The sequence below is a fragment of the Panthera leo genome, chromosome F2, assembly GCF_018350215.1.
Source record: "Panthera leo isolate Ple1 chromosome F2, P.leo_Ple1_pat1.1, whole genome shotgun sequence".
Lineage (NCBI taxonomy): Eukaryota > Metazoa > Chordata > Mammalia > Carnivora > Felidae > Panthera > Panthera leo.
The window spans coordinates 46,211,575-46,227,342 of NC_056695.1; the positions used below are offsets into that span (position 1 = coordinate 46,211,575).

A 15,768-nucleotide genomic window follows, 5' to 3' on the forward strand; every position below is an offset into this window, starting at 1 on the left:
AACATAAGAGTAACAAATATAAACAAATTTCTAACTTCCTTTTATTTTTATTCAGGTCAGCAGCAAAGGGGGAGGGATTCTGTGTGAAAAATTCAAAGACTACATAAAAGCTGTCAGAACAAATTGATGTAGGACAAGTTCTGTTAAAAAATTACTTGAGGGGCTCCTGGGTGGCTCAGTCGGTTAGGCATCCGACTTTGGCTCAGGTCATGATCTCATGGTCTGTGACATCAAGCCCCGTGTCGGGCTCTGTGCTGACAGCTCAGAGCCTGGAGCCTGTTTCAGATTCTGTGTCTCCCTCTCTCTCTGATCCTCCCCCGTTCATGCTCTGTCTCTCTCTCAAAAATAAATTAAAAAAACATTAAAAAAAATAAAAAAAAATACTTGAAATAATAGGACTATATTTACAATAATGCTTTAATCAAAAAAACAACCAGAAATAGCTACATTTATTGCTTATGCTGTTCCAGGTACTGTTACCTTCTCCATTTTTTTCAGAATAGCTTTATTGAGATGTAATTTACATAACACAAAATTCCCTTGTTTAAAGCACACAATTCAATGTTCTCTAGTGTATTCACAGAGTTGTGCAACCATCACACCACCACCTAACTTCACAACACTTTCATCATTCCCACAAGCAACTCTGTATCCACTTCCACTGCCTGTCTTCCCACCCCGACAACACCTAATATACTTTCTGTCTCTATGGATTTGCCTACTCTGGACATCTCTTCATTTGCTTTTCCCAGAGAACCCAATAGTTGGTAACCATTATTTATGATAGTTTTGCCTAATGATAGGAATAATTCTTTTAAAATTAATTTAAAAAATACTTTAACTTTTGGGGCACCTGGGTGGCTCAGTCAGTTGAGCGTCTGACTTCGGCTCAGGTCATGATTTCATGATCAGGTCATGGGCTCGAGCCCCGTATCAGGCTTTGTGCTGACAGCTCAGAGCCTGGAGCCTGCTTTGGATTCTAGGTCTCCCTCTTTCTCTGCCCCTCCCCCACTTGTGCTCTGTCTCTCTCAAGAATAAACATTAAAAAATTAAAGAAAAAAAATCTTTAACTTTATAACAGTTCTTTCCTTACTTGTCCAACGGGATGTAGGAATTCAGAATAGATCCTGCCATTGCTTTGGTGCTGGCATTATCACTAACTGTTCCCAAGCTGACTGTGCCAGATTCTCCACTTAGACTGTACCGTTCTTTCTGTACATCTGCTTGTACTTCCAACCTTAAAAAGCAGGGAGGAGATAAAAACTGAAATTACATATAATATCAGACTACTATAATACATATCTTCAAATAATTCCATTAAGAATCCCTAGGAATTAAGAAACTATTTTAGAAACAACTACCAGCATTTTTTTAGCCTCCTTTTATTTGATTATTTAAATTCTACTGCAGCACACAGAACAGTACCAGCCATCCAAGGAAAATAGGAAAAATTAGCTGTCTGCCAAGTAAGATACTAACAGAATAACACAAAAAGGACATAAAGGATTTTAATTAAATATGCTGGCCATGTTTGAGTGTGAAACAAAATCTGAATACACTAAAAACCATTCTACTTGACAGAACAGTGAATCAACAAATCATGAGCATCTACATATTAAAAATGATCCTATAAATTTGACCTGATTCTTTAAAAAAGACATAATAATAAACACCACTATAACTTAAGAGTTTGTATTTAAAAGCAACCTACCTAAAAATTAAGATAAATACAACCAATTTGACTTTTGGGGTGCCTGGGTGGCTCAGTTAACTATCTGACTCTTGATTCTGGCTCAGGTCATGATCCCACAGTTCACGAGCTCGAGCCCCGCATCGAGCTCTACGTTAATGGTGCAGAGCCTGCTGGGGATTCTCTCTCCCTCCCTCTCTGCCCCTCCCCCACTTGCTAGCTCTCTCTCAAAATAAATAAACTAAAAAAAAAAAAGATCCTGGGGCACCTGGATGGCTCAGTTGGTTAAGCATCCGACTTCAACTCAGGTCATCATCTCATGGTTCATGAGTTTGGGCCCCACATCAAGCTCTCTGCTGTCAGCATGGAGCCCACTTTGGATCCTCTGTGCCCTTCTCTCTCTGCCCCTCCCCTGCTAGTTTTCACTCTCTTGCACACAAAATAAATAAATAAGCTTTAAAAACATTTTTTAAAAAGATCCTATAAAATATCTGATTCTTTAAAAATGACATAATAATAATATAACTTAAGAATTGTGTTCAAAAGCAAGCTACCTAAAAATAAGATAAATACGACCAATTTATCTTTTAATTCATGTATACTTTCTTACATTAAAAAAGCTAATAAACAGAAGTAAAGAATACTGAATTAGAAAAGAAACAAAGGAAGATAAAAATGCTTTACATTTCTCCTACTTATCTGTATGGCTGTTGGTAAAAGACTTGGTGAGAATGAAATAAACATAAATATACAAAAGGATTCAGGTGGACTAGACTACCCTGGCCTCAGTTTACACACTCCCACATATCCTGATTCCTCCTGCTCCCCTAGGCCTTAACCCAGTGTCTCTTTTTCTAACATCCAGCTGCTGCTGTCTTGAGAGGTAAGGTCCAGGCTTAAGTATTTCCTTTACTGTGCCTACCAAAGCAGCTCTAGCACTGATTCATAACATCAGATGTGACAAGTGCAGTGAAAAAACTGGCAGAATGCTATGCCATAGACTTGGCTTTTACCATACCATGGGTATATACTATTATGACAGAAAATTCAAACAAGCAAAAACCTCCTGTTCACCACTTAGATTCATTTTTAATATTACCATTTTCAACTCTGACACAGCCCGGTTATATGTAATCATCATAATGATTACATAATGACATAATCATTCAAAATTCTTATTTAATGAATAATTTGTAGTTAACAGAATGCAAACAGAAAACAAAGCACATTTCTCTTACCTGTTAAAACAGTTTACCATGGCACTTCCTGACAGACTCCCTGTTATACTGGCTCCAGCCAGAGCCATGGTACTGGCCGTTTCACTCAAGTTGTCTCGAATGGCTCCTATGCGATCCATGTGGCTTCCACTCGCGCTCAAACTGCCAGTCAGACCACCAACACTTCCCTCCCCTATGCTAGGGTTGTGTCTTGCTTCTGCTACTGAAGTTGTGTCTAAATGCAAATATTTCAAAGAAATTAAATAAGTGTGATTATTAGTTTTCCTCTTCTTAAATTCCTCTATGATTTCAGATAGGACGTTTTATTATAAAACATACACAGGAACAGAAAAGACATCTGGAGTCAAGAACAAGTAACTATGGGGTAAAGGGAAAGAGAAGTATCTCAGAGTTTGAAAACAGATTAAGGACTAACTCTCAGTATTAAACTGTCACCACTTTTTGCCATAATAGAACTGTATGGGAACAGACGGTTGCTACACTTGTGGTGAGCACAGTATAATGCAGAAACTTGTTGAATCACCATGTTGTACACTTGAAATTAGTGTATTACTGTGTGTCAACTATACTCAAGAAAGAAAAAAAAAAGAAATGAGGAATGAGAAGAAATGGGAGAGGAGAAACTGGTTTTCTCCTTTTTTTTTTTTTAGGATTAAAAACACTAGGATTTTTGTATGCTAATGGAAACAAATAACTATGGTGAAAGCAAGTACCTACTATGTTCTGGGTGCTAAAAATACAGTAACAAAGAAGACATATATAGCCCTCATCCTTAAGAAACCAAGTAAACAAAAAAGTTATTACAAATTGTGATAAGTGCTTTTAAGGAATCAAATTTTTCCCTTTAAGGCAAAATTGGCTTAAAATCCCACCCCTTCCCAAAAAAGTGGTCAGCACTTTTTAGAAAATCCAGATGATTTAGGAATTCTGTAAAAAATGTGACGGTTGAAAAAGTTAGCTGACTTTGGAGGCAAATATGTGAGTTTCCAACAACGTTCCATTTAAACCACTTATTATTTCTCCAGGTCAAGAAAATGGGCCAGAAGCTGATTTCTAGATATGTCCTACAGATCCAACTGTCTGTAAGCTATTATAAGATCTGATACCAGGGGAGAAAACTATTCCAGGCAGAGAGAACTGCAAGTTTAAAAGTCTACAAGTAAAGGTGTACTTGGCATCCTCAAAAACACGAAGGAGGGATGGTATAAGATAGGAGAGTGACAAGAAAGAAGTTCAGAGATGCAGCCTAGGACAGATCATGTGGAGTGGAGCTGTACAGGCCACGGTAGGGATTGTGGATTTTTCCTCCAGCACAGTTGGAAGCACTAGCAGAGTTCTGAGCACAAGAAAGACATGATCTGATTTATGTTTCACAAGTTATCACTATGGCTACGCTGTGGAATAGTGAGTGGAAGATAAGATGATGGATGAGCTAAAGAAGCTATTACAATAGACCAAGAAGAGGATAGTAGCTTGGACTAATGGAATAGTGGTGGTGAGGGTAAGAAATGGTTGGATTATAGCTAAATATTGAAGGAAGCACCAGAATCTGCTGATGGATCTGATGTAGGGTAAGAAGGGAAAAGGAGGAGTCACTGTAAGTGAAGGTTTTTGGCCCAAGCAACAGCAAGAATGGAGAGGCTACTTAATGAGGTGAGGATGATGACTGAGAGAACACGTCTTAGAGTGAAGAGTTTGGTTGCAGACAAGTTAACCTTGAAATTCTTGTTAGATATTCAAGTGTAGATTAAAGAGGAGAGTTAGATGTACAAATGTGAAGTTCAAAGGAGAGTTCCAGCCTAGACACAAATTTATGAGTCGTCAGTCTACATGTTATTTAATAGAGGAGATTATACATGCAGCGGGCGTAGATGAAGACTGACAAGAAGTAGCCAGGAGACATGATGAGATGAGAAAAGGTTTCCCGGAAGACAAGTGAAGAAAATATTTCAAGAAGGAGGGCATGGTCTACCATGTCAGGTGTACTGGTATATTAAGATTAAACCCAAAAGGTGACCATTATATCTGGTAACATGGAGGTCACTCATGACTCTGCTTTAGTGGAGTGGTAGAGATAAAACCCTAGAGTGGAAGGCTCCAAATACATTTGGAGTGAGTTCAAGACAGAATGGGAGGGAAGAAAGTGCATATTATCTTTGTACTTCTGCCTAATTATTTCCTGAAGACAAATTTCTATAAGAAGAATTGCTGGAATATAGAACATGCACATTTTTTAAGGTTTTACTCCTACTGGTAGTCTATGAGGGCCTTTTCATTCTCTAGTTAATTCATATTTCTTTGAATAACAGTAGGTTGAAGATATTCTCTATTCACTGGCCACCTGCATTTCTTCTTTTATGAACTACCTTTCTCTTCATATCCTATCCTTACTGACTTGTAATATTTTAAGCAAAATTGAAGACTGAAGTCTAGAACTTCTAAGACGTTACATTTCCAGTGTAGGTTAGGTACCCAGAACCCTCCCACCTGTTTTCATCCATTCACCTTTCCTAGGCAGTATTTCAATGATATACTTCTGGATGAATGCTATTAGGCCTCTGGAAAAGAAGGCAATGGAAATTCTAATTTGCATGTTATCTATCCCCTAACATAAACTATTAATAAGTACATTTTCTTCCTTTGCTTAAAGGACTTACCTACAGCTGTATTAGTTCCACCAACATTTATATCATTTTCATCATCAAATTCAATCCTGACTCCTTTTCCATTGCCTGCTGAGACTCCACAACCTCCGCTTCGACAGAGAGAAATTGGAACAACACCATAGACATAGGCTAACATAATAGGAACACCAATACCTAAAGAGGAATTAAATTAGTCATTAGAAGGCAAAAAATAAATCATAGAAACATGACTTTTTAGAAAGCTTTTACAAGAGAAAATATACAGGAGAAAAGTGCTGTTGCTCTCCAACTCTTGCCCAAAGTGGATTTACCCAGCTGATAAGGGGAACAAACAAATTCAAAGCTCCGAATCTTTCAGGTGACACTCATGAGGTGAAAAAAGATGTCAACCTTTTTAAGTGCCAAGTCTTCAAACTGTATGGGGTGAGGGAGGGAATAAGCCACTAAGAATTTACCAATTATCCTAATGCTAGGCTCTTGAGTCTATAATACTTTTAACCAATACAATTACTCAATGAGAGGTTTTCTGTAGGCTCAGTTTAAATTGTCCTTAAATACAAAAGTAATTATCGTTGGGATGAGCACTGGGTGTTGTATGGAAACCAATTTGACAGTAAATTATATTTAAAAAAAATACAATGCTTTCAATCCTTCCACAAAACTTAAAACTTGAGATTATTGTATTTGTAAGCATTTTCTTACCTACAGTTACTGCAGCTACAACTGGAGATACTATTACAGACAATGTTACACCACCTGTTATGGCCAAATTCCGTTTGTGCTTTGAAACGTCCTTGCCTTCGTATCGGTTGTGAATCTTGAATTAAAAATAAAAACGAGGTGAAGATTTAAAAACACATTACATATTTAATTTAAATGAAAGTCTAGACATACATTTGATAGTAATTTAAAGTGATTTCTTTTATAACTTCATTCACTTAAGTGTCCTAATTGAAGACAAATGTTTTAATGTTCTTAAACCACATTCTTAGACAGTTTACTCCTTATTAATAATTTGCTTCAAAAAGACAGTGATTTAATAGATTTTACTTTGTGTTTACTTTTAAATAGTCTTGAGCAAATGTATAATCTTATTCAAGAATAGTTAAAATCATGTTTTGAGCAAAGAAGAAATTAAGAATATTATTTTCAACACAGTTATGAATTGGGTATTTACTAATAGGATTACTCCTAAGAAATTTAGCATTTCACAGGTTTCTAAATAAACATCCCTAAATGGTAAAAGTTGGCTTCTAGGGGAGATTTCTACAACTTTTTTTTTTAAATGTTTATTTATTTTGAGAGAGAGAGAGAGAGAGAGAGAGAGAGAGAGAACGTGAGCCGAGGAGGGACACAGAGACAGACACAGAATCCAAAGCAGGCTCCAGGCTCTGAGGTGTCAGCACATAGCCCGATGCGGGGCTCAAACCCATGAACCGTGAGATCATGACCTGAGCCGATGTCAGACGCTTAACTGACTGAGCCAGCCAGGCAGCTCCCCCTGCCCCATTTTTTAAAAAAATTAACCTTTAACAAGCAGTACTAATAAGCAAACACCACTAAATAAGTCACTTAGATTCCTTTTTATAAAGAAAAATATTATCAAATGACTCAGAATCCTGGGGTCCCATTTATAGCTCAAAGTAAAAAGGTGAAAGAGGGAAAAAAGAGAATGCTGCTGCCAGGGGACAGAAGTTAGATCTACTTAGCATCTTTGTATACAACATAAGTAGTAATAAATAGAATTTAATATCACATTGAAAGTGGCTTGGGAGATATATGAACTTCAAGAAACAGCTCAGTATCTGGGACGCGTGAGTGGCTCAGTTGGTTAAGTGTCCGACCTCAGCTCAGGTCATGATCTCACAGTTTGTGAGTTCAAGCCCCATGTGGGGTTCTGAGCTTACAGCTCAGAGCCTGGAGCCTGCTTCCGATTCTGTGTCTCCCTCTCTCTGCCACTCCCCTGCTCATGCTGTCTGTGTGTCTCTCTCAAAAACGAATAAACATTAAAAAACAAAACAAAAAACAGCTCAGTATCTTTGGTCTCGTGATTTGCAAGGGCTAAAGCTAATAAGTACATTTCTCCTGTTTCAATAGAGATTCACAACAGCCTTCAAAAGTGTGCAAGTAGTCTCTAACATAAGATACTTGACTTATGAACAATATTACAAGTGAGGTTTAATAAAATAATCTATTATTATTATATGGTTATTTTGAAGGCTATAAAGTACAATGAATCTTGTGAAATATATTAAACAGTGAGAAAGCTGGGGTGGGGAGGTGGGAGAAGCATGCGTGGGACAAGAAATATTCCTATTTCCTAGTCAGAATCTTGTTTCCCAGCATTGACTATATGTTCCTACGGAATGGGCCTCTATAATTGCCTCAACAGTCCCTGCAGGTAGCGATGGCAGCCCCGCCCAAGGTATCTTTCATTATCCTTCAGTACTGCAGCTAATTCTTGCTCCTCTCCCAACTACCATTCCTGAAAAACAGCACTGAAGCAGAATAAAGCCAAAACTAAAAACTGACAGAGTAAACTGGAACCCTCCAGAAAACTTTTCATCCTTAAGCACTAATGTTTAATTACAGTGATCATATCGTAGTACTTCTGGTTCAACTTAATTTTTTCTATTTTACTATTTTGTGCCACATTTTCTATTTGTTATTGCAAATAAAGACTAAACTTCTAGGTACTTTATCAACTTAATGGGTTTGCCTGGGCTGGTTTGTATCCCCAAATACCGCAGAGAAAATTGTTTCAATGGAAAACTAATTCATCAACTTGTAGATGTTTGAAAAAAGGAGACTGGTAACTGCACTTACGACTTGAACAATGAGGTAAATAATCCCTCCTCTATAAATTATTTGTAAGTGTGTGCAGTACAACAGTCTCTATTTACCTTCTACTTCTATTTCTAAGTATCTGAATAAACAGTTTTGTTTTTAGCAAAGGCTTGCTTTGGATAATTACATGAAAAATTATTATAATCAGCTATTATGTATGGGACACTTTAAACAAGCTTAGTTACTTAAAACCTTCCATAATAAACATTTGGCTCATAAGTATCTATGTTTATCCTTGGTCCCAAAGCTAATTTTTTAAAAAAATAGTATGTATTGTTATTTTTCTGATTATAAAAGTAATATATGTTGAATATTTAAAAATGTGCCTGTTATACGGAAAAGGATCAGCTTTGTCTTGAGTTTGGCCCCAAAAGTCTTAACTGGAATTTAATGAAACAATTCAAAGGGAAACAGATTCTGACTCAACATAACAATTACCGATAACAGGCAACAGAATGGGCTGCTTCAGGAGTTGGTGTCTCCCCCATTACTGAAGTGCCCAAATGGCTAGAGGAATTTATCAGGATTCTTACATAAAGAATGTATCTGTGTTTACATCCTAGCTCTGCTTCTTTTTTGTGTAACTCAAACTTTCCTAAACCTCAATATTCTAACACATAAATTTCTGTGAGTTTAAAAGGAGTCAAAGTACATAAAACACCCAGCACACAGTAAGGGCTATATGCCTCTGCTCTATTCTGCAATTAGATACCTTCTATAGTTACTTCTCAATTCTGATTTTCTATTAGCCACTAAGTGACTTCTTAGCCACTTCACAAATTATCCCTTTAACTTTTCAAAAAAAGAAGTATTGAATAGCTAATGAAATATAATTCATCATTCACAGGCCACTCACTGGTAATTATTGGTGTTTGGACCTTCAAAAGATTGTTATAATCTATAAAACAGCATATTTAGTAATAGCAGTAATCTAAGAAAATAAAAGCTTTGAACTAAAGTTCAAAATAATTCAGGAACTGGCTAATTATTCTTTGCCTTGAGGGCATGTGTTTTTTAGCCATTAACTTTTTCTAGACCTGACTTTACAAGGATATACATCCATGCGAAAAATATCAGGTGTGTCCTTCAATACTTTACACTTAAAGTTAGAAAGGTTTATAATACAAATGTACTCAAGTTTTCAGATTCAGGTAATTTTAAAGCAAGTCTACTTTTACAAAAAAATTTTTTAATCTTCATTTATTTTTGAGAGAGAGAGAGAGAGAGACAGAGTGTGAGCAGAGGAGGAACAGAGAGGGAGACACAGAATCCAAAGCAGGCTCCAGGCTCTGGCTCGAACTCATGAACTGCAAGTTCACGACCTAGCTGAAGTCAGACGTTCAACTGACTGAGCCGCCCAGCTGCCCCAAGCAAGTCTACTTTCTATGCACTCGTATGAGTTTGCTGAATGCTGAAAATTATTTTATGAAAAATAAAGTAGTTTTATACTGAAAATACTAAAAATGATCTTTCAAAACAAATAAAAGGCAAAACAAAAATCATCAACCTTAAACCTAAAGATTTAGAATAAGATATTAAACTAATAAGGAATCAAGCATTTTACCTTACGGCCCACATAGACAGGAATGCCAATAATCATTGCAGGGATAGCAATGCCAGCTATTAAAGCAATTCCTACAGGAGCACCAACAAGTGTCCCCAGCTGCCACAATATCTTCTTCTTTCGGCTCCAGGGTTTCTTCCCCCAAAAAGTACAACCTGATGGACTAATGAAAAAAATTATAACTGTAACCGCTGTAAAACATAATAATGACTACAGTACATTAAAGAAATGACTCTAAAAGAATTTTCATACTTAGGAATGAGGTTTTTTTCCCTTTCTTTGAATTCTAGGTTCATTAAAAGCCAAAAAAAAAAAAAAAATCAGTGTAAGAATCACCATAAATTATTTTAAAAGGATACTGATAGGGGCACCTGAGTGGCTCAGTCGGTTAAGCGTCAGACTTTGGCTCAGATCATGATCTCACGGTTCTGTGCTGACAGCTTGGAGCCTGGAGCTTGCTTCAGATTCTGTCTCCCCACTCTCTGCCCCTACCCTGCTCACACTCTGTGTGTCTCTCTCTAGCTCTCAAAAATAAACATTAAAAAAAAATTTTTTTTAAAGAATACTGATAACTAGAATTCAGGTTAAATATTTACCCCTAGTTCTCCATTAGCCGGAAAATGTTAGTTTTTGAAGAGTAAATTAATGCAAACATGCTTATTTCTATCCCTGTTTTAGGCATACAATTATCTGATTATATTAAGCTCACTTTGTGGAATAAATGAGAAAATTTATATATGAGAAAATTCAGTGGAATTATTTATGACCTAGCATAATTACATGGGGGTATAAAATACTAGCTTTCTAGTTTAAAAAAAAAACAAAACAAACACAAAAAAAGAAGAAATCTAGGTTTCTTATTTTTGACTAATCCCAAATGACAAGCACAATAATTTGGTTCCTTTTAAATTTATGTAACTGAAATAAAACACATCCCTCTAAGAATCTTATAAGCACCAAGTTTAAAAATGCTTAGAATACAGTGTCAAATTATTTTACAATATAAAATTATATTTAGATATAAATAGCTCCTTTTCCCTTCCCACCCAAGTACTAACCAGGCCTGATCCTGCTTAGCTTCCCATATTGGACACGATTGGGCATATTCAGGGTGGTATGGCCACAGACTAAATAGCTAGCTCCTACTATAAACTTACCTTAAATAATGTAAATCTGAGATTTCCTTCATACATAACCAACAAAACTCACAACCACAGACAGCACATGTCATGTGATTACAGCTCCCATCATTCATCTTTATTATATAAGCAGCACATCGTGGACATGGCTTTATATCATCAGCTATCAGGAAAACAGAGAGACCTGTTTAGTACATAAAACTGGTCTAAAAATAACAATTTTAGTAGATAATCAATTGCAGCAATGCCAAAAATAATCTTAACATATCAGATTGTTAACTGAAGAAAGGAACATACTTTGTATTAAATTTTTAAATTGTAAACATTTTCAAACACAGTAGAACAATGAGAACAAACAGTAACAAAACAATAAAAAGAGAAAGGAGAACCGAAGACAGCCCTGGGCAAACTGCAAACTACATAAAGTTTGTCTTTGCTCCTACCTCATAGCTGTCTTCTCTGAGTGGCACTTGATATTCTAAAACTTTTCTAACCATCTCTACTTTATTAAAATGTAGATATTCTTTATACTACAGAATAGTTATCTTTGTCCTTTTTTTATTCATTTATTCAAATGCTGTTTCTGGATAATGCACAGTAATATGGTTACAATGCACACAGGTGCTAAGTTAAAATCAAATGGTACATAACTTTTGGAATCACTAACATAGAATACAAGTTATCTCAAATTACACAACTATTTTGAACTTTGGCATCTATTTAAGAGCAACCAGTAAATTATTTTCTATTATTAGTAGTGAGGTATATTTTCTAACTATACACAGTTAAGAAAAGATATGCATGGTACTAGCCATTGAATTCAAGTATTTGTTCCATTTTCTTACATGATAAGCATTAAGCTATATTCTAGTTTCCTTTCTAAAAGTTTCATGGTCATATTTTACTTGTGCTTTATCAGTGAATTCAGCTTTCCTTACTGCTTCTTTAAGAGCTAAAGCTGGTTTTTGTTTTTTTTTTTAATTTTTTTTTTTTTTTTTTAACGTTTATTTATTTTTGAGACAGAGAGAGACAGAGCATGAACGGGGGAGGGTCAGAGAGAGGGAGACACAGAATCTGAAACAGGCTCCGGGCTCTGAGCGGGGCTTGAACTCACGGATCGCGAGATCATGACCTGAGCCGAAGTCGGCCGCTTAACCAACTGAGCCACCCAGGCGCCCCCTAAAGCTGGTTTTTAACTTAAGAACTGATCAAGGCTCACAATTAGTATTTTAACAATTCAAACAATTTTGAGCAAACTGGTAACTCTATGCAGCCAGATCAAGAATATAAAAATTAAAAATATCCGTAAGTCATGATTTCAATGATCCAAAGGACATAAAGTCTGCATTAAAATACTTTTAACACTGGAGCATAAATTTTAAAAAGCTAGCTTTTATAGGTGATATAATGTCTAGTACATCAAATTAAAGAAATGTTAATACTATCTGCTTAACTGGCATATTAATTGATAAACTTCCTCATTCCAGAGTATACTCAAGTAGTAAATATCTCAATTAGAGGTGGGAGTAAAGACACTCGACTTTGGCTCTGATACATTCAGAACAAAATGAAAGGGGACATCCTCATTCATTCTTATGTTCTAAAAACAAAACAGCCTTTTAATACGCTTAGATTACATGTTAGAGAATGAACACCATAAGGGATTTTTTTTGAGGTCTCCTTATAGATGTGCATGTTTTCACTGTGTACTTATCTACAAAAGGCTGTTTTGTCTTTGTCTCTTTTCTTAAAACAAATTAGAAAAAAAAATTCACTGTGTACATATTTTTCTCTCAAAATGCAAAAATCCTAAATAGAGCTGTTTTACTGATTAGATGGTCAACTGATGCCCCATTCCCTGAGCATCAACTAATCCACAGCTGCTTTATGTTAAAAGTTTCCTGTTTGTATTTAAGGTGGGTTTGACAAAGTTTTGTGTTTTTTTTTTTTTAAATCATATTTCTATTTGCTGTTAAAATATGGGCTGGCCTACTGTCATATTAAGAAAAAAAAATAACAGGTTACAAAACACTGTACAATTTGTCAAATTCGTCAAATCTCAAAATTTGTTTAAAAATGTTCCCACCCCCACCATATTACCTGTAAGGACTCACAACAAAATGTTAACAGTGGTTATCTCTTGGGGGTGGTAGCATTAGGGAATAGTACACAGGGGACAGTAGTAGATAGGGGAGTGGAAAACCAATTAAATGTATTTTTAATAAAGGGGGAAAATATAGTAACAAAAGTGAAAAATATAGTTATTTAAAATGTGAACTCCAAGTGCATAAACTCCCTAGTAGCTATAAGAAGTGTCTCATGTAGATGCAATACTGTCACAGTTTAAAGACAAATATAATCACAATACAGCACTCTTACTTATCTTCAACTCACTCATAAGAAACAGTCAACTGATTATTATCGTTATGTCAAGCAATCTTTAAAAGTACAGCCAATTTTTCAAAGAATCATGATAATGGGAGACAAAAAATACCAAGATATCTGGAATAATGGGAATTAATAAAACCATTTCAGATGGTAGTTTCCTTTCGTCTTCCCCCCGCCAGTCAATGAGCAGCCAAGTTCAAGTTTATAGATTATATCAAAAGAAACTATCACATAAACATTTGTCCTGAGAGTTCTGATTTTTAGAGTACTGAAAGTAAAAAGGCATGTACTTAAATTTTCAGAATTATAAGATTTTTGAAATATGGAAAAATTCCAAATGAACTTTTTAAAATAATCACCTTGGGAGGCTATATTTATTCCAACAATGCTACTATTTGGCTCAAATCATTTGGGAAGTTTTTCTTTCATAATTACTTTCAAAGCAACTTAATATAAAGAAAATCACTCTCGAGGGCACCTGGGTGGCTCAGTCGGTTATGCAACCAATTCTTGATTTTGACTCAGGTCATGTGTCTCACGGCTTGTGACTTCATGACCCACATTGGGCTCTGCACTAACAGTGCACAGCCTGCTTGAGATTCTCTCTCTCCCTTGAGAGATCCCTGCTTGAGATTCTCTCTGCCCCTCCCTCCCTTGCACTACCTCGCTCTCAAAATAAATAAACTTCAAAAAAAAAAAAAAAATCATTCCCATGATCAGACAGTCACATTTTACTTTGGATATATCCCAAACCGGTGATTCAACGTGGTATGATATTCTAGTGGTTAAACTTAGCTCCAAAGGAACTTCTGGCCATTTCCAAAAATCAAACTGACATTAAGAAGATAGTTTAAGTGGCTGTATTAGGATCTAAAGGTTATGACCAATAAGGTGTTCCAGGGTAGCACTGCTGAAAAAAAAAACAACATAAAATCCCCCATGGTGAATACTGTAAGATCAACATTTATTTGGATGACTAAATCATGATGTTTATTTTAAAATCAATAACAAATGCAAATCTCTAGCAGGTGACTGGTTTCTCTAGTTTCTCCACCTCTAACAGCCAGAGCACCTACTATGTGTCAGGAAATGTTTCAACCTTATAGACATAAGTATTATTAACATCTTCATTTTATAGTTGAGACAACTTGTTCAGGGTTGCACAGAGAATTAGTGGAGAAGCTACAATTCATATCCAGAGACACTGATTCCAGGGTCAAGTCTGTTACTCAGTATGTCATGTGTCCTATAACCAATAAACACCTATCCGTACATTTAAAAAACAGGAATATCATTTCCAAGTGGACCATTCAATGGCTACAGCTGACTCTACAGGGTACAGTTTACATATATCAGGTCCTCTCTGAATTGCTTCTGGACCCATACCTACAATTCATTATTAATACCTTTGAGTTCTACCCCAAATCTTCAGGAGAGTAAGCAGAAACAAGTCAATCAGCAAACAAGCATGAAAATCTGTGTACATTATATAAAATATTAAATGCTGACTTTCAAGTTTATATCATTTTAAATGTTTAATTTAAAATTCAACTTTAACTACTGAATAAGACTTTTCTCTGATAGCATTAAGTATATGACTATCTCAATAATACACTGCTGGTGGAATGTAAATTATTTTCTGTACAAATTTCTGTACTTTCCAAGTTTTTCCATTTTATAATTAGTGAGAAAAGTATTTTTCTAAAAAAAACTATTTTTCTAAAAGTATTTTTCCTAAAAATCCCAATAAACAATAAAATTTTGTAAATGGGAAATATTAATTTTTGAATTTTTACTCAAAGAACATTAAGAGATTCAGAAAAAATTTTTAGGGGCGCCTGGGTGGCTCAGTCCATTAAGCGTCCAACTTCAGCTCAGTTGACGATCTCGTGGTTTGTGAGTTCGAGCCCCACTCAAAACTCTGTGCTGATAGCTCAGAGTGTGGAGCCTGCTTTGGATTCTGTGTCTCCCTCTCTCTCTGCCCCTCCCCCACTCATGCTCTCTCTCCCTCAAAAATAAACATTAAAAAAAAAAAAAAGAATGTTTTTTTTTAATTTTTGAGATTTAGAAGATGCATACATTGTTCATGTACATATCCCCAGGTAATTTTTAAATTCTTAGCCAAAGACACAAAATTCTTAGTGTCCTCCCCACTAAGGTATGATTTGAATCCTTGATCACAAAATTAGAAGAGACATCTGTAAATAAAAGATGTAGTATTTCACAAAACATGTAAATGAAAGAATTCAAAAAGTAA

The 15,768-nt window shown here is 35.7% G+C and overlaps 1 protein-coding gene across 2 annotated transcripts in view; it reads right to left on the bottom strand.

Annotated features, from left to right (window-relative positions):
* The window catches only part of RNF19A (ring finger protein 19A, RBR E3 ubiquitin protein ligase), a 55,708-nt gene that overhangs the window by 2,176 nt on the left and 37,764 nt on the right, over positions 1 to 15,768 (bottom strand). For both annotated transcript variants that reach the window (XM_042923190.1, XM_042923192.1), the window contains exons 4-9: positions 11,142 to 11,286; positions 9,985 to 10,147; positions 6,276 to 6,390; positions 5,586 to 5,747; positions 2,929 to 3,142; positions 1,094 to 1,237 (exon numbers count right to left, since the gene is read on the bottom strand). In XM_042923190.1, coding sequence (XP_042779124.1) covers positions 1,094 to 1,237; positions 2,929 to 3,142; positions 5,586 to 5,747; positions 6,276 to 6,390; positions 9,985 to 10,147; positions 11,142 to 11,286 — 943 coding nt within the window. The remainder of the gene's footprint in view (positions 1 to 1,093; positions 1,238 to 2,928; positions 3,143 to 5,585; positions 5,748 to 6,275; positions 6,391 to 9,984; positions 10,148 to 11,141; positions 11,287 to 15,768) is intronic.